This window comes from Thalassophryne amazonica, chromosome 5 (assembly GCF_902500255.1).
Source record: "Thalassophryne amazonica chromosome 5, fThaAma1.1, whole genome shotgun sequence".
Classification (NCBI taxonomy): domain Eukaryota; kingdom Metazoa; phylum Chordata; class Actinopteri; order Batrachoidiformes; family Batrachoididae; genus Thalassophryne; species Thalassophryne amazonica.
The window spans coordinates 132,022,646-132,046,488 of NC_047107.1; the positions used below are offsets into that span (position 1 = coordinate 132,022,646).

A 23,843-nucleotide genomic window follows, 5' to 3' on the forward strand; every position below is an offset into this window, starting at 1 on the left:
GAATAGCCAGGAAAAGAAGGAAATCACAAGGGAGGTAAGATATGAGATAAGGAAAGCTAAACTGATGTATAAGGATAAATGTGGAACAGAAGTACAGTAGTGGTGATCTACGGGCAGCTTGGAGGGGAATAAAATCCATGTCCTCAACCACTCAAAGGGACAGCTGTATTGACAGGGAACGTCATAAAATTGAGGGAATCAAGGATTCTGGTCTCCCTAATATGTTTAATGTTTTTTATTCTCAATTTGAGAAGCATGACTTTTCCAGAGATATCTCCAATGTCATCCATCCATCCATCCATTTTCGTCCGCTTTATCCGGAGTCGGGTCACGGGGGCAGCAGCTCAAGCAAAGCCGCCCAGACCTTCCGATCCACACACACCTCCCCCAGCTCCTCCGGGGGAACCCCAAGGCGTTCCCAAGCCAGTCGAGAGATATAGTCCCATCCAGCGTGTCCTGGGTCTTCCCCGGGGCCTCCTCCCAATGGGACGTGCCTGGAACACCTCACCAGCAAAGCGTCCAGGGGGCATCCGGGAAAGATGCCCGAGCCACCTCACCTGACTCCTTTCGACGTGGAGGAGCAGCGGCTTGACTCCGAGCTCCTCCCGAGTGACCGAGCTCCTCACCCTATCTCTAAAGGAGCGCCCTGCCACCCTGCGGAGGAAACTCATCTCGGCCACTTGTACTCGCGATCTCGTTCTTTCGGTCATGAGCCAAATCTCATGACCATAGGTGAGGATCGGAACATAGATCGATCGGTAAATCGAGAGCTTTGCCCCCCTACTCAGCTCTCTCTTCACCGCGACCGCATCACTGCAGATGCTGCACCGATCCGTCTATTGATCTCACGCTCCATCCGTTTATTTTAATTGATATGGCACCAAATAACAACAGAGTTGCCTCAGGGCGCTTTACACAAGTAAGATCTAACCTTACTAAACCCCAGAGCGGCAGTGGTAAGAAAACACTCCCTCTGAGGAAGAAACCTCAAGCAGACCAGACTCAAATGGGTGACCCTCTGCTTCGGCCATGATACAGACATAAATAACAGAACAATTCACAAAACAAATATACAGCAAATGCAGCTTTTTATCCATCTCTGGATGGAGCTGCACCTTAAACAGAGAGAAAAAAACTGAATCAGGCATCAGAAAGACAATAAATACTGTATAATTTGTCAGCATTAAACAACAAGAAAAACAGAAGAAATACTAAGGTTATCGCCAGCCACTAGCCCTAAGCTTCACTAAAAGACCCAGAATTAAGGTAAGGTGGAGGCCATGGCACGCTCCGTTTACTAATAAAATAAATTAATAATAATAAAATAATAATAAATTAAAAGAGTAAAAAGGGCATAACTATACTGTACCAGTATGCTAGCCATACGAAAGGGAAAATAAGTGGTCTTAAGTCTGGACTTGAAAGTCTCCACAGAATCTGAGCAGTTTTATTGATGCAGGGAGATCATTCCACAGAACAGGGGCACGATAAGAAAAAGATCTGTGACCCGCAGATGTCTTATTCACCCTAGGGACACAAAGTAGTCCTACACCCTGAGAACATAAAGCCCAGGCCAGTACGTAAGGTTTAATTAGGTCAGCTAGGTAGGGAGGTGCCAGTCCTTGAACAATTTTACAGACTAGTAGCAGAACCTTAAACTCTGATCTCACTGAGACAGGAAGCCAGTGAAGAGATGCCAAAATGGGTGTAATGTGGTCAAACCTTCTGCTTCGTGTCAAACTCAGGCAGCAGCATTTTGAACCAACTGGAGAGCCCTAATGCTAGACTGTGGTAAACCATAAAATAGAACATTGCAATAGTCCAATCTAGAACAGATAAATGCATGGATCAGGGTCTCAGCATCAGCCATAGACAGGATGGGATGAATCGTCACTGTATTTCGCAGGTGGAAGAAAGCAGTCTCATAATATTTCTAATGTGGAGGTTCAAAGGACAATGTAAGGATCAAAAATACCCCAAGGTTCCACACTTTGTCAGTGTGATGTATGACACACGAGCTATGGCTAAGCGTTTAACTGGTCAAATTGATGCCGATGTCCTCACTGGACCAAGAACCATCATTTTAGTCTTATCAGAGTTTAAAAGTAGGATGTTTCTAGACATCCAACTTCTCACTGATGCAAGGCCAATCTTCCAAGGATTTTATGGAATGAGATTGCCAGCAGTTATCGGCATGTATAACCTGAGTATCATCAGCATAGCAGTGAACGGCAATCCCAAAACGCTGCAATATGTGCCCAAGGAGTGCTATATAAAGGGAGACAAGCAGGGGACCTAAGAAGGACCCCTGTGGAACCCCAAATTTCATGTCACTAAGGTTAGAGGTAGTGTTACTGTACAAAACACGGTGAGAACAACTGGTCAAGTATGACGTCAACCATGCAAGGGCACTCCCAGTAATCCCAAAATGATTTCCAGCCTATCAAGTAGAATATGATGATCCACTGTATCAAATGCAGCACTGAGATCTAACAGCACAAGAATCATAGTGCTGTCTGAATCCATTGTAAGCAGAAGATCATTCACCACTTTAGTGAGAGCCGTCTTTGTGGAATGATATTTTCTAAAAGCAGACTGCAGTGGCTCTAAAAGATTATTCTCAGTAAGATAGTCCACGAGCTGCTGTGACACCACTTTTTCCAGAATTTTAGAGCAAAATGATAGATTTGATATCGGCCGATAGTTTTCAATACACTAGGGTCAAGATTGGGTTTCTTAAGTAATGGTTTAATCACTGCAGATTTGAAACATTTAGGAACAGATCCAAAAGTTAATGAGAGATGAATAATTTCCAGCACAGTCGGATCCAAGAGTGGACCACAGGTCCTTAAACAGTTTTGTTGGTATAGGATCAAATAAACAGGCTGTGCTTTTTGTTGAGGTTACGAGTTTCGTCAGCATGCCCAGGGAGATACTATCAAATTCTGTAAATCTAGGTAATACTCCAGTAATGGCGCCCACCTCAATAGCAGGGTGTAGTGGCTGGGTTAAGGCATGCTGGGATATGTTTAACCTAATGTCTTCTATTTTTCTTCTCAAAGTAATCCAGGAAATCTTGTGCTGTAAAAGGAGAGCGAACTACAGGTGGTTGTCCATGAATAAGTGTTGCCACCATGTTGAACAAGAACTTTGAGTTATGCTTGTTTTTGTTGATCAAATCAGAGTAATAGGTCCACTTTGTAGCCAGTAATGCATGCTTATAGTCTAAGATAGCATCACGCCACGCAAGGTGAAATACTTCTAATTTTGAACAACGCCATTTCCGTTCTAGACCTCTAGCCTTATGCTTGAGATCACGCAGATAATCACTGACCAAGGTGACTGTGTTTTGGTGGAGTGTGGTTTTAACACAGGTGGCGCAATCATGTTGAGTGTAGTTTTGAGCACTGAGTTTAAACTATCCACAAGACTGTCTACTGACTGGGTATTTTCCAAATGTGAAGCTAAGATATCAGGCAGTCTAGCTTCGAGTTCAGTCTTAGTTTGAGGAGTTGATGTGTTGCCGCAGTGATATATAAGGATGTTGTTCCGCTAAACACGGCAGCGAAACTGTGATCCTAATAACTGAGTCCACTGATGTAAGAGGCATGATGTCAATATTCGTGACAGCAATACCACATGCGAGAACCAAATCCAGGTTATTTCCACTAATGCGTGTCGAGTCCCGAATGCATTGCCAAAATCCCTTAGTTATGCTGCTATAGACGTAGACTGCTGGGGGGTTCCCATGATGCACTGTTTCTTTCTCTTTTTGCTCTGTATGCACCACTCTGCATTTAATCATTAGTGATCGATCTCTGCTCCCCTCCACAGCATGTCTTTTTCCTGGTTCTCTCCCTCAGCCCCAACCAGTCCCAGCAGAAGACTGCCCCTCCCTGAGCCTGGTTCTGCTGGAGGTTTCTTCCTGTTAAAAGGGAGTTTTTCCTTCCCACTGTAGCCAAGTGCTTGCTCACAGGGGTCGTTTTGACCGTTGGGGTTTACATCATTATTGTATGGCCTTGCCTTACAATATAAAGCGCCTTGGGGCAACTGTTTTTTGTGATTTGGCGCTATATAAAAAAAATTGATTGATTGATTGATTGATCCTAATGCATCCACAATTTCCATAAATGATTTGCAGAGGGGATCAGAAGGCTTATTTATATGAACATTAAAGTCATCAATGATCAGAATGTTATCTGCACAAGTTGACAGGTTAGAGATGAACTCACCAAATTCATCTAAGTATTCAGAATATGGGCCAGGAGGCCGATATACAGTGACAAAGTAATATCGCTGATTTTTATTCTTCTGACCTCGGCAATGCATAATATCCTGAGCAGAGCGGAGAATCAGATGCTCAAATGAGTTATATTGTGACCACCAACAGCTAATAAGCTAAACCTAGATTTATAAGTAGGAGCAAACATGCCCGCCTTGCTTCGCATCACAAGGGACGTGACTAAATGTATATGCTGGTGGGCAGGCCTCATTTAAGGGGAGGACAGCTGTAGGTTTAAGCCAGGTTTCACATAAGCCAATCATATCTAAGTGATGATCAATAATTAGATCATTAATCAACAATGATTTTGAGGACAGTGATCTTATGTTAATGAGACCCAGATTAAGGACCTCAGTGGGGTTGACAGTTGAACTGTTTGGGTTTGGGGTGGTTCCAGAGTAGTATATATAAGATGCCTAGAAATAGGTTTAGGTTTGAGACATTCCACGCGGCTTGTAGGTAGCAGACACAAAATCTTTGATATTGCTGGAACAACCACTGGGCCATCCTCAATTTCAACATCATCCAATATAGTAATGGGTATTAAGTTTGGAAAGCATATCCTCTATGATTTTTATGGACCGACTACGGAAGCAGGCCACAGTCTCAACTTGTTGAATTTCCCACCCGGGCAGATAAACTGCAGTATCACCATTGTGGATTTCTGCACTAATTTCCCTGCTAAGCTAATGGATTCCACACCCACATTTGTCATAAGCCTTGCATGGTCTCTAATCACCTGCTCCATGGCCTGCTCTAAATTCCTAATGTTACCCTCCCTGTAGAGCTCTATCTATGTTCGCAGACAAGATGGTCGCGCCTTCGCCAGTAGGGTGGAGGCCGTCCGGCATCAGCAAGCCACGGCACCCCCAGAACGAAGGCCAGTTATCAATAAAGCTAAAAGTCTTGCTGTCTACAAATCTGCGCCAGCCACCTATTTCACAATGTCAGCCTGCTGAAGGCCTCTTCAGTACCCAGGAGGGGAGGGGACCAGTGACTATTAATTGATGCCAACAATCTTTCTGGCAAGGTCACAAGTCCTCTCTATGTCCATTTTTGTGACCTCTGAGTGCTTCATCATCCTGACATCACTGGTGCCGACGTGAATAACTATGTGACTATATCTCATGTCATGTTCCTTAGTCTGTCTTCCCCTTCTACAGCATCAGCACCCTAAGATAGGATGCAATGTTGGGAGCTCTGGCCCCAGGAATACATTTACCATCAGCCAGTGTCTGTAACCTGACTTTGTGGGTGATAGAATCCCCTATCACTAAAGTCCAGTGTTTCGGCCTGGAGACAGGAGTGGAAGTCACTCGTGGGCTCAGAGAATTCACATCAGGCAGATCCAGGGGGAGAACTGATTCACAGTTCGCAGTGGCCCTAGTTCACATTAGGGCTCAGGGGAGACCCCTAATTGCTGGACTGCGGTAAACCAGAAAATAGAACATGCAGTAGTCCAATCTAGAAGAGGTAAACGCATGGATCAGGGTCTTAGCATCAGTCATAGACAGGATAAAGAGGAACAGTAAAAAAAAAAAAAAAAAAAAAAACTACGAGTAAACCACTCGTCAGATTAACATAAGTAAAGTACCAAGCTAAAATTCACAACAATTACACTAAAAAACTAACAGAAGTATTAAAGAAATGGGGGGGGGTCGAACTAGCTAACGCAAGCTAACCGCTAGCAAAAATGCTAGCCACTCCTAAGATTTACACAGGAGTAAAATAATGACCTAAAATTCACAGCAGTTACACTGAAAAACTAACAGAAGTATAAACAGGTAAAAAAGAAACAGCTATAAACGTAACGGTGGGGGGTCGACCTAGCTAGCGAAAGCTAACTGCTAGCGAATGCTAATCGCTAGTGAATGCTAATCGCTAGTGAATGGTAACCCTAGCGATTCACAACAGGACTGTAGTTAATAAGATTTAAAACAGATACACTTAACCAGAAGAGTGCTACACAGAAATAAAAACAAACGTATACAACCGTGTAAAGTTTGGAAGAGCGTCACAACAGCAAAACATCCACTGAAAGCCACTGGTATCACTGGTGGAATCTCCCTGTTTAGAGACTCTCTTAGTCCTGAGTCTGATGTTGTCATTGACCAGGAATGGGTCAAAATATTCTGAAGGATATAACCATTAGAAAGGCCCCTGGTCCAGATAACATATGTGGGTGCACACTACGACATTGTGCGGACCAGCTAGTGGTGCACTCCAGCATATTTTCAAATGTCTCTCAATTCTCACCAAATTCTGGTCAGCTGGAAATCATCTACAGTGATCCCAATCCCAAAGACGACTAAACCGAAGCAAACTTAGTGATTTTAGATCCGTCGCTTTAATGTCATTACTAATGAAATGTTTGAGAGAATTGTGAGGAATCTATTCTGGAAACAGTGAATGGAGCCCTGGACACACTTCAGTTTGCTGACCAGGCAGGGAGGGGGGTGGAGGGTGCAAAGCTTTTATTCTCAACTCCCTGTATAAACATCTGGAGAAGCCACAGGCACATGCCAGACTCTTGTTTGCAGACTTCTTGTCGGCATTCGATACGATGCAGCCGTATCTTTTAGTACAAAGGCTGAGTGATGACTTCCCCCTGCCTCACCAGCTTGTTTTATGGATGTTTAATTTTTTATCTGACCGAGAGCAGAGGGTCTCTGTGAATGGCTGCTTCTCGGACTCTGTCGTGTTGTCCACAGGCTCACCACATGGGGCGCTCTTTCACCCCTCCATTTATTATGTATACAGACAGCTGTAGAAGTTCTCAGGACTACAGCTGTCTGGTTAAATTTTCTGAGGACACTGTACCGCTGTCCCGTCTCCACGGTTCAGAATCAGACCACAGAGCTGTTTTATCAGATTTCATTTGTTGGTCTGATCACAACTTTTTGGATTTAAATGTGTCCAAAACTAAAGAAAATACTTCAGACGTAACAGAAGAGTATCACACACAATGAAGAAGTGGAACTTGTCACATCATATTTGGGGACTATTTTTGACAACTTTGGATGCTGTAGCTCCTCTGAAAAAGAGAGCTTTAAATCAGAAGTGCCTGACTCCGTGGTATAACTCACAAACTCGTAGCTTAAAGCAGATAACCCGTAAGTTGGAGAGGAAATGGCGTCTCACTAATTTAGAAGATCTTCACTTAGCCTGGAAAAAGAGTCTGTTGCTCTATAAAAAGCCCTCCGTAAAGCTAGGACATCTTTCTACTCATCACTAATTGAAGAAAATAAGAACAACCCCAGGTTTCTTTTCAGCACTGTAGCCAGGCTGACAAAGAGTCAGAGCTCTATTGAGCTGAGTATTCCATTAACTTTAACTAGTAATGACTTCATGACTTTCTTTGCTAACAAAATTTTAACTATTAGAGAAAAATTACTCATAACCATCCCAAGACGTATCGTTATCTTTGGCTGCTTTCAGTGATGCCGGTATTTGGTTAGACTCTTTTCTCTCCGATTGTTCTGTCTGAGTTATTTCATTAGTTACTGTTAAGGTTATTTTGATATATATATATATATATATATGTTATCACTGTTAAACATTGTACCTTTGTCTTTTTCTTATGAAAACGTTATTGTGCTGTTATGCACCTGTCTTAAAAGTAACCCTGAGAATGTATTGTTATTCAACTCTGTTTTAGCATGCTGGGGTCAATCTGAACTGGGAATGAAGAGCTGGATGTACTTATTATTATTATACAACTTGTTTTTGTAGCCGCTAACGACTGGGAGTGAAGCATGACGGGGTCAGGCTAAACTGGGAGTAAAAGAACTGAAGGTTGATTTGACTGTTGTGATGTGATGCTTAGTGTGAAGACCAGGACACTCCAGGCAGATGCACAACAGCTGATAACTGCAACAGACGAACGGGATGTGCTGACCTTCGACGATAAGAGTAAAAGAAAGAAACTGTTTTTCCTTACAGCTGCACTTATTGACGTATGTGTTTATGTTAGGGAAGAAACTTGTCTCGCGTTGTCCCCCCCCCCCCCCCTTAGGACAAGTTTCATGATGTAATGGGGGCTTCTCTAATAAAAAGAGCGGGAGCACAGGCCAGACTTTAGTGTAGCCTTGGTGTACAGCCTGGCCGCACTCCGCGCGTGATTAATTTGACTTTCTGTCTCACTGGTGTTCTTGACTCTGTTTGTCTTATCAAAGGTTTTAAGAATGTTTGGAGGAGAAAATACCAACAGTTACTTCATCCAAACCATCAACATGTTTATTAGACCCCATTCCTACCAGGCTGCTCAAGGAAGCCCTACCATTATTTAATGCTTCGATCTTAAATATGATCAATCTATCTTTGTTAGTTGGCTATGTACCACAGGCTTTTAAGGTGGCAGTAATTAAACCATTACTTAAAAAGCCATCACTTGACCCAGCTATCTTAGCTAATTATAGGCCAATCTCCAACCTTCCTTTTCTCTCAAAAATTCTTGAAAGGGTAGTTGTAAAACAGCTAACTGATCATCTGCAGAGGAATGGTCTATTTGAAGAGTTTCAGTCAGGTTTTAGAATTCATCATAGTACAGAAACAGCATTAGTGAAGGTTACAAATGATCTTCTTATGGCCTCGGACAGTGGACTCATCTCTGTGCTTGTTCTGTTAGACCTCAGTGCTGCTTTTGATACTGTTGACCATAAAATTTTATTACAGAGATTAGAGCATGCCATAGGTATTAAAGGCACTGCGCTGCGGTGGTTTGAATCATATTTGTCTAATAGATTACAATTTGTTCATGTAAATGGGGAATCTTCTTCACAGACTAAAGTTAATTATGGAGTTCCACAAGGTTCTGTGCTAGGACCAATTTTATTCACTTTATATGCTTCCCTTAGGCAGTATTATTAGACGGTATTGCTTAAATTTTCATTGTTACGCAGATGATACCCAGCTTTATCTATCCATGAAGCCAGAGGACACCACCAATTAGCTAAACTGCAGGATTGTCTTACAGACATAAAGACATGGATGACCTCTAATTTCCTGCTTTTAAACTCAGATAAAACTGAAGTTATTGTACTTGGCCCCACAAATCTTAGAAACATGGTGTCTAACCAGATCCTTACTCTGGATGGCATTACCCTGACCTCTAGTAATACTGTGAGAAATCTTGGAGTCATTTTTGATCAGGATATGTCATTCAAAGCGCATATTAAACAAATATGTAGGACTGCTTTTTTGCATTTACGCAATATCTCTAAAATCAGAAAGGTCTTGTCTCAGAGTGATGCTGAAAAACTAATTCATGCATTTATTTCCTCTAGGCTGGACTATTGTAATTCATTATTATCAGGTTGTCCTAAAAGTTCCCTAAAAAGCCTTCAGTTAATTCAAAATGCTGCAGCTAGTGTACTGACGGGGACTAGAAGGAGAGAGCATATCTCACCCATATTGGCCTCTCTCATTGGCTTCCTGTTAATTCTAGAATAGAATTTAAAATTCTTCTTCTTACTTATAAGGTTTTGAATAATCAGGTCCCATCTATCTTAGGGACCTGTAGTACCATATCACCAATAGAGCGCTTCGCTCTCAGACTGCAGGCTTACTTGTAGTTCCTAGGGTTTGTAAGAGTAGAATGGGAGGCAGAGCCTTCAGCTTTCAGGCTCCTCTCCTGTGGAACCAGCTCCCAATTCAGATCAGGGAGACAGACACCCTCTCTACTTTTAAGATTAGGCTTAAAACTTTCCTTTTGCTAAAGCTTATAGTTAGGGCTGGATCAGGTGACCCTGAACCATCCCTTAGTTATGCTGCTATAGACGTAGACTGCTGGGGGGTTCCCATGATGCACTGTTTCTTTCTCTTTTTGCTCTGTATGCACCACTCTGCATTTAATCATTAGTGATCGATCTCTGCTCCCCTCCACAGCATGTCTTTTTCCTGGTTCTCTCCCTCAGCCCAACCAGTCCCAGCAGAAGACTGCCCCTCCCTGAGCCTGGTTCTGCTGGAGGTTTCTTCCTGTTAAAAGGGAGTTTTTCCTTCCCACTGTAGCCAAGTGCTTGCTCACAGGGGGTCGTTTTGACCGTTGGGGTTTTACATCATTATTGTGTGGCCTTGCCTTACAATATAAAGCGCCTTGGGGCAACTGTTTTTTGTGATTTGGCGCTATATAAAAAAATTGATTGATTGATTGATTGATCCTAATGCATCCACAATTTCCATAATGATTTGCAGAGGGGATCAGAAGGCTTATTTATATGAACATTAAAGTCATCAATGATCAGAATGTTATCTGCACAAGTTGACAGGTTAGAGATGAACTCACCAAATTCATCTAAGTATTCAGAATATGGGCCAGGAGGCCGATATACAGTGACAAAGTAATATGGATGATTTTTATTCTTCTGACCTCGGCAATGATAATATCCTGAGCAGAGCGGAGAATCAGATGCTCAAATGAGTATATTTGTGACCCCCAACAGCTAATAAGCTAAACCTAGATTTATAAGTAAGAGCAACATCCCCGCCTTGCTTCGCATCACAAGGGACGTGACTAAATGTATATGCTGGTGGGCAGGCCTCATTTAAGGGGAGGACAGCTGTAGGTTTAAGCCAGGTTTCACATAAGCCAATCATATCTAAGTGATGATCAATAATTAGATCATTAATCAACAATGATTTTGAGGACAGTGATCTTATGTTAATGAGACCCAGATTAAGGACCTCAGTGGGGTTGACAGTTGAACTGTTTGGGTTTGGGGTGGTTCCAGAGTAGTATATATAAGATGCCTAGAAATAGGTTTAGGTTTGAGACATTCCACGCGGCTTGTAGGTAGCAGACACAAAATCTTTGATATTGCTGGAACAACCACTGGGCCATCCTCAATTTCAACATCATCCAATATAGTAATGGGTATTAAGTTTGGAAAGCATATCCCTCTATGATTTTTATGGACACGACTACGGAAGCAGGCCACAGTCTCAACTTGTTGAATTTCCCACCCGGGCAGATAAACTGCAGTATCACCATTGTGGATTTTCTGCACTAATTTCCCTGCTAAGCTAATGGATTCCACACCCACATTTGTCATAAGCCTTGCATGGTCTCTAATCACCTGCTCCATGGCCTGCTCTAAATTCCTAATGTTACCCTCCCTGTAGAGCTCTATCTATGTTCGCAGACAAGATGGTCGCGCCTTCGCCAGTAGGGTGGAGGCCGTCCGGCATCAGCAAGCCACGGCACCCCCAGAACGAAGGCCAGTTATCAATAAAGCTAAAAGTCTTGCTGTCTACAAATCTGCGCCAGCCACCTATTTCACAATGTCAGCCTGCTGAAGGCCTCTTCAGTACCCCAGGAGGGGAGGGGACCAGTGACTATTAATTGATGCCAACACATCTTTCTGGCAAGGTCACAAGTCCTCTCTATGTCCATTTTTGTGACCTCTGAGTGCTTCATCCTGACATCACTGGTGCCGACGTGAATAACTATGTGACTATATCTCATGTCATGTTCCTTAGTCTGTCTTCCCTTCTACAGCATCAGCACCCTAAGATAGGATGCAATGTTGGGAGCTCTGGCCCCAGGAATACATTTACCATCAGCCAGTGTCTGTAACCTGACTTTGTGGGTGATAGAATCCCCTATCACTAAAGTCCAGTGTTTCGGCCTGGAGACAGGAGTGGAAGTCACTCGTGGGCTCAGAGAATTCACATCAGGCAGATCCAAGGGGGGAGAACTGATTCACAGTTCGCAGTGGCCCTAGTTCACATTAGGGCTCAGGGGAGACCCCTAATGCTGGACTGCGGTAAACCAGAAAATAGAACATTGCAGTAGTCCAATCTAGAAGAGGTAAACGCAGGATCAGGGTCTTAGCATCAGTCAACAGGATAAAGAGGAACAGTAAAAAAAAAAAAAAAAAAAAACTACGAGTAAACCACTCGTCAGATTAACATAAGTAAAGTACCAAGCTAAAATTCACAACAATTACACTAAAAAACTAACAGAAGTATTAAAGAAATGGGGGGGGTCGAACTATCTAACGCAAGCTAACCGCTAGCAAAAATGCTAGCCACTCCTAAGATTTACACAGGAGTAAAATAATGACCTAAAATTCACAGCAGTTACACTGAAAAACTAACAGAAGTATTAAACAGGTAAAAAAGAAACAGCTATAAAGTAACGGTGGGGGGTCGACCTAGCTAGCGAAAGCTAACTGCTAGCGAATGCTAATCGCTAGTGAATGCTAATCGCTAGTGAATGCTAATCGCTAGTGAATGGTAACCCCTAGCGATTCACAACAGGACTGTAGTTAATAAGATTTAAAACAGATACACTTAACCAGAAGAGTGCTACACAGAAATAAAACAAACGTATACAACCGTGTAAAGTTTGGAAGAGCGTCACAACAGCAAACAATCCACTGAAAGCCACTGGTATCACTGGTGGAATCTCCCTGTTTAGAGACTCTCTTAGTCCTGAGTCTGATGTTGTCATTGACCAGGAATGGGTCAAAAATATTCTGAAGGATATAACCATTAGAAAGGCCCCTGGTCCAGATAACATATGTGGGTGCACACTACGACATTGTGCGGACCAGCTTAGTGGTGCACTCCAGCATATTTTCAAATGTCTCTCAATTCTCACCAAATTCTGGTCAGCTGGAAATCATCTACAGTGATCCCAATCCCAAAGACGACTAAACCGAAGCAACTTAGTGATTTAGATCCGTCGCTTTAATGTCATTAATAATGAAATGTTTTGAGAGAATTGTGAGGAATCTTATTCTGGAAACAGTGAATGGAGCCTGGACACACTTCAGTTTGCTGACCAGGCAGGGAGGGGGGTGGAGGGTGCAAAGCTTTTTATTCTCAACTCCCTGTATAAACATCTGGAGAAGCCACAGGCACATGCCAGACTCTTGTTTGCAGACTTCTTGTCGGCATTCGATACGATGCAGCCGTATCTTTTAGTACAAAGGCTGAGTGATGACTTCCACCTGCCTCACCAGCTTGTTTTATGGATGTTTAATTTTTTATCTGACCAAGAGCAGAGGGTCTCTGTGAATGGCTGCTTCTCGGACTCTGTCGTGTTGTCCACAGGCTCACCACATGGGGGCGCTCTTCACCCCTCCATTTTATTATGTATACAGACAGCTGTAGAAGTTCTCAGGACTACGCTGTCTGGTTAAATTTTCTGAGGACACTGTACCGCTGTCCCGTCTCCACGGTTCAGAATCAGACCACAGAGCTGTTTTATCAGATTTCATTTGTTGGTCTGATCACAACTTTTTGGATTTAAATGTGTCCAAAACTAAAGAAAATACTTCAGACGTAACAGAAGAGATCACACACAATGAAGAAGTGGAACTTGTCATCATATTTGGGGACTATTTTGACAACTTTGGATGCTGTAGCTCCTCTGAAAAGAGAGCTTTAAATCAGAAGTGCCTGACTCCGTGGTATAACTCACAAACTCGTAGCTTAAAGCAGATAACCCGTAAGTTGGAGAGGAAATGGCGTCTCACTAATTTAGAAGATCTTCACTTAGCCTGGAAAAAGAGTCTGTTGCTCTATAAAAAAAGCCCTCCGTAAAGCTAGGACATCTTTCTACTCATCACTAATTGAAGAAAATAAGAAAACCCCAGGTTTCTTTTCAGCACTGTAGCCAGGCTGACAAAGAGTCAGAGCTCTATTGAGCTGAGTATTCCATTAACTTTAACTAGTAATGACTTCATGACTTTCTTTGCTAACAAAATTTTAACTATTAGAGAAAAATTACTCATAACCATCCCAAAGACGTATCGTTATCTTTGGCTGCTTTCAGTGATACCGGTATTTGGTTAGACTCTTTCTCTCCGATTGTTCTGTCTGAGTTATTTCATTAGTTACTGTTAAGGATTGTATTATATATAATATATGTTATCACTGTTAAACATTTGTACCTTTGTCTTCTTTCTTATGAAAACGTTATTGTGCTGTTATGCACCTGTCTTAAAGTAACCTGAGAATGTTTGTTATTCAACTCTGTTTTAGCATGCTGGGGTCAATCTGAACTGGGAATGAAGAGCTGGATGTACTTATTATTATTATACAACTTGTTTTTGTAGCCGCTAACGACTGGGAGTGAAGCATGACGGGGTCAGGCTAAACTGGGAGTAAAAGAACTGAAGGTTGATTTGACTGTTGTGATGTGATGCTTAGTGTGAAGACCAGGACACTCCAGGCAGATGCACAACAGCTGATAACTGCAACAGACGAACGGGATGTGCTGACCTTCGACGATAAGAGTAAAAGAAAGAAACTGTTTTCCTTACAGCTGCACTTATTGACGTATGTGTTTATGTTACGGGAAGAAACTTGTCTCGCGTTGTCCCCCCCCCCCCCCTTAGGACAAGTTTCATGATGTAATGGGGGCTTCTCTAATAAAAAGAGCGGGAGCACAGGCCAGACTTTAGTGTAGCCTTGGTGTACAGCCTGGCCGCACTCCGCGCGTGATTAATTTGACTTTCTGTCTCACTGGTGTTTCTTGACTCTGTTTGTCTTATCAAGGTTTTAAGAATGTTTGGAGGAGAAAATACCCAACAGTTACTTCATCCAAACCATCAACATGTTTATTAGACCCCATTCCTACCAGGCTGCTCAAGGAAGCCCTACCATTATTTAATGCTTCGATCTTAAATATGATCAATCTATCTTGTTAGTTGGCTATGTACCACAGGCTTTTAAGGTGGCAGTAATTAAACCATTACTTAAAAAGCCATCACTTGACCCAGCTATCTTAGCTAATTATAGGCCAATCTCCAACCTTCCTTTTCTCTCAAAAATTCTTGAAAGGGTTAGTTGTAAAACAGCTAACTGATCATCTGCAGAGGAATGGTCTATTTGAAGAGTTTCAGTCAGGTTTTAGAATTCATCATAGTACAGAAACAGCATTAGTGAAGGTTACAAATGATCTTCTTATGGCCTCGGACAGTGGACTCATCTCTGTGCTTGTTCTGTTAGACCTCAGTGCTGCTTTTGATACTGTTGACCATAAAATTTTATTACAGAGATTAGAGCATGCCATAGGTATTAAAGGCACTGCGCTGCGGTGGTTGAATCATATTTGTCTAATAGATTACAATTTGTTCATGTAAATGGGGAATCTTCTTCACAGACTAAAGTTAATTATGGAGTTCCACAAGGTTCTGTGCTAGGACCAATTTTATTCACTTTATATATGCTTCCCTTAGGCAGTATTATTAGGCGGTATTGCTTAAATTTTCATTGTTACGCAGATGATACCCAGCTTTATCTATCCATGAAGCCAGACGACACACACCAATTAGCTAAACTGCAGGATTGTCTTACAGACATAAAGACATGGATGACCTCTAATTTCCTGCTTTTAAACTCAGATAAAACTGAAGTTATTGTACTTGGCCCCACAAATCTTAGAAACATGGTGTCTAACCAGATCCTTACTCTGGATGGCATTACCCTGACCTCTAGTAATACTGTGAGAAATCTTGGAGTCATTTTTGATCAGGATATGTCATTCAAAGCGCATATTAAACAAATATGTAGGACTGCTTTTTTGCATTTACGCATATCTCTAAAATCAGAAAGGTCTTGTCTCAGAGTGATGCTGAAAACTAATTCATGCATTTATTTCCTCTAGGCTGGACTATTGTAATTCATTATTATCAGGTTGTCCTAAAAGTTCCCTAAAAAGCCTTCAGTTAATTCAAAATGCTGCAGCTAGAGTGCTGACGGGGACTAGAAGGAGAGAGCATATCTCACCCATATTGGCCTCTCTTCATTGGCTTCCTGTTAATCTAGAATAGAATTTAAAATTCTCTTCTTACTTATAAGGTTTTGAATAATCAGGTCCCATCTTATCTTAGGGACCTCGTAGTACCATATCACCCCAATAGAGCGCTTCGCTCTCAGACTGCAGGCTTACTTGTAGTTCCTAGGGTTTGTAAGAGTAGAATGGGAGGCAGAGCCTTCAGCTTTCAGGCTCCTCTCCTGTGGAACCAGCTCCCAATTCAGATCAGGGAGACAGACACCCTCTCTACTTTTAAGATTAGGCTTAAAACTTTCCTTTTTGCTAAAGCTTATAGTTAGGGCTGGATCAGGTGACCCTGAACCATCCCTTAGTTATGCTGCTATAGACGTAGACTGCTGGGGGGTTCCCATGATGCACTGTTTCTTTCTCTTTTTGCTCTGTATGCACCACTCTGCATTTAATCATTAGTGATCGATCTCTGCTCCCTCCACAGCATGTCTTTTTCCTGGTTCTCTCCCTCAGCCCCAACCAGTCCCAGCAGAAGACTGCCCCTCCCTGAGCCTGGTTCTGCTGGAGGTTTCTTCCTGTTAAAAGGGAGTTTTTCCTTCCCACTGTAGCCAAGTGCTTGCTCACAGGGGGTCGTTTTGACCGTTGGGGTTTTACATCATTATTGTATGGCCTTGCCTTACAATATAAAGCGCCTTGGGGCAACTGTTTGTTGTGATTTGGCGCTATATAAAAAAAAAAAATTGATTGATTGATTGACTACCATTACCGTTTCAGCTTTTATTGAACCTGATACTGTCTTCTCTTGCCAGGTACCTCCACCTGAAAATGTATAAGATCTCGCGCCCTCTGGTGGTACGTGCGCTGGACGGTCACGTCCTGGGCCAAATTACTCATTGCACACAATCTGTCAGATTATTGATTTCTCACACACTCAGAATCAATCAGTTTCCATGTTTTGGATAATATGACTCACTCGCTAATCTTGGGGCACCCCTGGCTACAACGACACGGACCGAATTTTGATTGGGTTAAGGGTTAAATCACATCATGGAACCTAACCTGTAATTATTCATGTCTATCATGACCCGAACCTGCGCCGCTGGGTTCGACTCCGGATCTCGCTGGGGTTCCTGATTGTTATCACGGCCAAGCTGTTGTATTTAGTAAAGCGAGAGCCAAATCGTTACCTCCTCATTGCAATTATGATTGTGCCATTGAGCTTCTCCCTGGGTCAAGTCCGCCCAAGGGAAACTCTTTTCTCTGTCGGCACCTGAACGCCTCGCGATGAATGAGTACATACGGGAGTCCCTGGAAGCAGGTTTAATTCGTCCGTCATCCTCACCTGCTGGGGAGGGGTTTTTCTTTGTTGAAAAGAAAGACAAGACGCTCCGTCCCTGTATTGATTACCGTGGTCTTAATGACATCACCGTGAACAACCGTTATCCGCTGCCGCTGATATCCTCTGCGTTTGAATTATTGGAGGGAGCCACAGTCTTTATGAAACTTGACTTATGTAATGCATATCATTTGGTTAGGATCAGACAAGGAGATGAGTGGAAAACAGCCTTCAACATGCCATCCGGTCATTATGAATATTTGGTTATGCCTTTTGGCCTCACACACGCATCGGCTGTTTTCCAAAATTTAGTCAACGATGTGCTACGGGAATACCTAAATAGATTTGTCTTCGTGTATTTGGATGACATCCCCTCATATTTTCTCTGGACTTAGCTACACACAAGTGTCACGCACGTTCAGTTTTACAGACCCTCCTGCAAAATGAGCTTTATGTGAAAGCAGAAAAGTGTGAATTTCACAAATTCACCATTTCCTTTTTAGGCTTTGTTATTTCTAAGGGGGAAATAAAAATGGATCCTGAGGAAGTGACAGCAGTGCGGGATGGGCCCATACCTGTATCACGTAAGGAAGTCCAATGGTTTTTAGGGTTTGCCAACTTTTACTGAAAATTCATCCGAAATTTCAGTACTGTGGCGGCGCCATTGCATGCGGTCACCTCATCCCTCCGCCCATTCATTTGGACCCAGGAAAGTGAGGAGGCGTTCGGACCCTTAAAACATCGCTTTACCACGGCCCCGGTGCTACTCCTTCCTGACCCAACTTGGCAGTTCGTCGTGGAAGTCGATGCCTCCAATGTTGGGGTTGGAGCATTCTCAGAGAAATCCCTCCGATGGTAGGTTGCACCCATGCGCCTTCTTGTCCAGAAAATTGTCCCGTATAACGGAATTATGGCATCGGCGACCACAAACTGTTAGCGGTAAAAGTGGCCTTGGAGGAGTGGCGGCACTGGTTAGAGGGGGCACAGATACCATTCGTAGTTTGGTAGGTGGGCAATATTCTTTAGTCGTTTTAACTGTTCAGTGTCCTATTGACCAGGCTCAAAAAAAGGTAAACCTGATGCCTTATCCCAGGAGGGGGACCCAGGTGACATGCCCTCCGATCCTGGCTATTCTACCTGCGTGCTGTTTTGTGTCTGCAATTACTTGAGTCAAAGGTCAAATTGGCCTAGGCAAGGACCCTGCCCCCGCCAATTGTCCACCAGACTGCCTTTACTTCCCCAAAATGCTCAGGGGGGAGGTAATACGATGGTGCCATGACAGCCACCTGTTCTGCCATCCAGAAATCAAAAAGGATTATCAGTAGTAAAACAGCGGTTCTGGTGGGCGGGGCTTACTACAGATGTACCGGAACATGTAAATGCATGTCAAATCTGTGCTACACAGAAGTCATCTAACCACCCACCTGTGGGTGCCTTATTTCCACTTCCAGTTCCTAAATGCCCATGGTCGCACATTACTAAGATTTCATTACTGGTCTTCCGTCCTCTAAGGGTCACACTGTTATTTTAACGGTTGTCGATCGCTTGTCAAAAATGGTACATTTTTGACATATTTTTCCCATGATGGCTGCGCGCACTAGTGCTGCGGCTTTTGGCTCTCCAGTATGGTGTACGTTTGTCTTATTTGGGGTCTTTTGTCTTTTTTCGTTTTGCTATACAAAGCATATCTACAGCCGACAAGAACTGATTTGCATTGGATTACAGTCAAGCGCCGTCGTGACAAAACAGTTCCAGTGGGATCATAAGATTTCCCCAGATATTACACGACCAGCCGGGGCTCCCTGGATTGTTGGCGGCTCGACCAAACGTGGCAGGCGGAGGAGGGACAGAAAGAGAAAGGGGGATGTCGTTCGGGCCTACTAGCACGGCTACGGAGACAACCACAAAACCCCCGCTTCCCAGTCTGTTTCTTCTTAACGCTCGGTCCATCGTGCACAAGATGGATGAATTAGAACTCCTTATTGCCACTATTAAGACTGTGCGAGACTGCAGTGTGCTTATTATAACTGAGACATGGCTTCATCCATCGATCCCAGACACCAGTGTGCAGCTAGTTAGCCGCACGCTTTACCGACAGGACCGGGACAGCAGCTCTGGTAAGAAGAGGGGAGGCGGTCTCTGCATGTACGCAAATAACGATTGGTGCTCGCAGAGCCATGTCATTAATAAACACTGGTCATCAGATATAGAAACTTTGTCTGTATTATTCAGACCATTCTATTTACCGAGGGAATTTTCTGCTGTAGTTATCACTGATGTTTACATTCCACTGAGGCCAACGTGAGCACAGCTCTGAGTTATCTGTATGACATCATCACCCTCCAGCAAAAGGCGTACCCTGAAGGGACACTATCATAGCTGGTGACTTTAACAAGGCTTGCTTGAATACAGTGCTTCCAAGATTTATACAGTATGTTAAGTGTCCCATCAGGGGTAGCAATATACTTGATCATGTATTCAGACATTAAGCATGCCTACAGAGCTGTTGCCTAAGAAAGGAGATCTTACCCTATTGCAGAACTGGAGACCAGTTGCACTTCTCTGTGCGGATTATGAACTTTTTTCTAACGTACTGGCAAACAGGTTAAAGGTGTCCTGGATTTTATTGTTCACAAGGACCAGTCTTATTGTGTGCCCGATAGGACTATTATGGCAACCTTTTTTTGATGAGGGATTTGTTTGATTTGTGTAATACTGGGGATTTGGTTTGTGGGTTTGTGTTACTTGATCAGGAGAAGGCATTTGACCGGGTTCATGATGGGTTTTTGTTTTCCACTTTGAGGGTGTTTGGTTTTGGTGCAGGGTTTATTTCACTTGTTGGGGTTTTGTATAACGGGGCTTCATGTTTGGTTAAGGTTGGGGGAGGGTTGAGCTGTCCAGTACGCGTAACGCGGGGTATAAGACAGGGCTGCCCCATCTCAGGTCAGCTGTACTCATAGAGCCACCCTTGTGTTGCATTAGGGCCAAGCTGTCTGGCCTTGTTTTGCCGGTTTTCGCTTACGCGGATGACAAGACTGTTTTTGTGACGACTCAGGTGGACATTGATGGGTTATTAGACAATTCACGGCTCTATGAGACGGGAACCTCTGCAAGAGTAAACTGGGAGAAGAGTGAGGCTGTCCTGATGGGGAGGTGGCAGGAAGGGACTGCTCCCTGTCTGCCACATGGTCTGTGGTGGGGAGAAGGGGGTTTGAAAATAGGGTTTTTTTCCGGGGACGGATGGTTATCGTCAGAGGAATTGGGAGGGCTTGGTGGAGAAGGTGTGTGCCAGACTGTCCAAATAGCAATGGTTGCTGCCCCAGATGTCCTATAGGGGGCGACCTCTGTTCGCCAATAACTTGGCTGCTTCTGCGGTGTGGCACAAACTGTCTGTCCTCCCTCCACCACGGGGCCTTATCGAGCAGTTGCAGTGGTTACTGGTGGACTTTTTCTGGTCAGGCCATCACTGGATCAGGACTCCTGTGTTGTACAAGCTGCTTCATGAAGGAGGACAGAGGCTGGTGGACATTTCAGCTCAGGTGTCGACCTTCAGGTTGGAGGCTGCTCAGAGACTGTTGTACACCTCGGAAATGAGCTGGCAGGATACGGCACGTGTACTGCTGAGGAAGGAGGCAGGTCTTGGATATGACATCTTTTCCTCCTGCATTGGTGGGACGTCATCGGGACGCGCACCTCAGCTTTTTACCGGTCAGTTCTCCAGGCATGGCAGGTCCTCACTGTGCACAGGGTCAACATTGGCACACCTGGGATGTGGCTGTTTGAAGAGCCTCTTTTCTTCAATGACTTTGTCAGCTGTCCTGGTTTGTCATCTGCCACTCTGCAGTCCCGCCTGAGGGAGGCGGGGTGCACCAAATAAGGTCATTTACTGCACACGTCTGTTGTGAGGTTGGTAGAGTCGGCGGGAGTTCAGTCCTCTAGGATGCTGCTCAGGGTGGTGGAGAAGGTTTGTGCTTCCCTGCCAGGGCCCCACAGAGCGTTTGCTGAGAACCGTACTCTGTCTGACCAGTGGGATGATGAATGTGAGTACGTGTTCCCCTCTCTGACTGTCTCACATGCTGTGGGGGCATGGCAGGAGGAGCAGGGGGCTCTCCTCTCTTTCAGGACAACTGATTTGGGAGAGTTTGAGAGAACTGGTAAAATGCTCTCTATTTTACCTGTGTCAAAGTATCACACTTACACTTTGGCAGGGTTGATGGCTTCGAGGTGGTCCGAGGTTTTTGGTGCTGGCTTGTCTCCTGTGGGGTGCTGGCGAAGCAGGTATCTGGCGCACCTGGTTCCAGGGGTTGATGGGGTTTGTCCTTTTTGTCCACTTAGGGAAACTGTTCACCATGTTTTTGCACAGTGTCACCGGTTGTCAGGGCTGTTTGGGTTGTTGGGGAGGTGGTTTGGGTGGGTTGTTGTTCACTATGGGCTTGTTTATTTTTTGTCTTAAATATCGCGCACAATCCAGGAGGTTGCATGTTTTAATTAACCTGCTTTGTGGACTCGCCAAGTTGGCCATCTGGAAGACTCGGAAGAACTGTGTTTTAGCTCAGGGGTCAGTGGACCCTGAGTTTATGCTGAAGGGACTCTTGGCAGCCCGGATCAGAGTGGACTTCCAGTTTTATGTTCTTACTGAAAATGTGGACACCTTCAGAGACACATGGTGCATAAATGATGTTCTCTCGTCTGTGCAAAATGGGAGCTTGGTGCTCCGTTTCTGACGCCTGATCGAAGTGATGTAACTTAATTGTTGTGAACAAAGCTGTGTTTTAAAATTCAAATTCTCTCTCCCTCCTCTCAATCCCCCTCCTCTCTCTCTCTCCCTCCTCTTCTCTCTCTCTCTCTCCCTACCCCTCTCCTCTCCCTCTCCCTCCCTCTCCTCTCTCCCCCTCTCTCTCTCTTCTCCAACTCTCCTCTCTTCCCCCCCCCCCCCTTTGTGAGGAAACCTGATGTCAAACTGTGTGCAAAAAGCAGCAGTTCTCTGTGGAAATGTGTTGTCGTCTGTGACGCACAAACTCCACGTGAGACAACAACATGCACAAGGGGGCGCTGCTGCAGTTACACAGAAAGGTGTTTTCACATCACCTCCGCGGATCAGGCGAGTTTTAAGCCGCACGGCAGACACACACCTGCTGCTGTCCACTTTAGTCAGACTTTCTGAAGTCTGAAACAGGAACCGGGACTTTCTGTCAAACGGCCCTGGAGTCCATGACCCGGGTCAGCGACTCACCTGGGCTCTCGTCTGTCTACCACTTTGTTTTATGTTCATCGCTTCCTCCTCCTCCTCCTTGGGTTCCTCCTCCTCCTCGCCTGAGCACACCTTAGGTTCCTCTGTGATTGGCTGCACAGCAGCCAGGAGGGCGGGCAGAGTAAAACAGGACAGGAAGCGAGCCTTCAGCATCTGGTACGCTGGATTACCACCAAAACCATCCGCCACCAACTGGCGAATGGCTGCCACAAGCTCCGTCTCCTCCTGTTCTTTCTGTGGGTCGACGCTGACACATGAACCTGTAAAAAAAACAAAAAACAATTCAAAAAGAGTCATAATTACACTAAACCACATCTACTCTGGATGGCAACCACCCAATAAAGACAACCATCCATCCCCACCTCTCCAAAGTAACAGGTGACACCTGGGCATGTTCTTGTCTGGAGGAGGGGCATCCTGTCTGTGATCTTTTCTAAGAATAACTTCAGTTATCCTGAAGAAATTACTTTGCCAGAACACCAAAACAGTGAACAAGGGGGTTGTTTTTTAAAGACATCTGCACAAGATGTTAATAGAACAGAATTTTGTGAAATGAAAAAAGCTTTTCTTGGAGATGAACAGCAGGTGGCAGTAAGTCAACCTCGTGTCAGTTCTGTCAGTCAGCCTGTCTGTGACTGGAGATAATTCTGTCATTAGAAACACAAAATGTATTCAAATTTTAGAACTGCATGGATGAAAACCGAAACAATAATAACAATAAGAAAAACTTTCCAACCATTTCAACAAAGTCTTTCTGGTCTAAAGCAAAACCTGAAAACAGCTGAACTGCAGCAGACTGCAGCTCAGTCAGCGCGCAACAAACATAATCATGACAATCTTAATCTTCCAGGACATGATAAGAATTACTGATAGATAAACTTTTCTATATCACAGTTCAGTTACAAACTCAACATGAGTTCCACTGAACTCAAAATGTGTCACATTTCATGGAACGTGGTCTACCTGGTGCGTCTGAGGTCAGAGACGGAATGTGGTCTACTTTGTGCATCTGAGGTCAGAGATGGAATGTGGTCTACCTGGTGTGCCAGCATGACCGAGGCTCGAGGTCGAATCTGGTTGTTCTGGATTGGGCTGGTAGGTGGTCTCAGGTGTTTTGGTTGTCTCACACAGCAGCTGGGATGATCTGGTCAGGCACTTCTTTGCACGAAGCAGAGCACTGACTGAAGTTAGACTGCAACAAAGGGTGGCAGGTAGGGCAGAGCCACATTCAGTCCAG

General features: G+C 44.1%; 1 protein-coding gene across 1 annotated transcript in view; it reads right to left on the reverse strand.

Moving 5' to 3' along the window:
• Positions 1-23,843, reverse strand: part of snapc4 (small nuclear RNA activating complex, polypeptide 4) — a 143,608-nt gene that overhangs the window by 24,841 nt on the left and 94,924 nt on the right. The window contains exons 20-21 of the mRNA XM_034169629.1: positions 23,644-23,798; positions 22,589-22,866 (exon numbers count right to left, since the gene is read on the reverse strand). Of these exons, the coding sequence (XP_034025520.1) occupies positions 22,589-22,866; positions 23,644-23,798 (433 nt within the window). The remainder of the gene's footprint in view (positions 1-22,588; positions 22,867-23,643; positions 23,799-23,843) is intronic.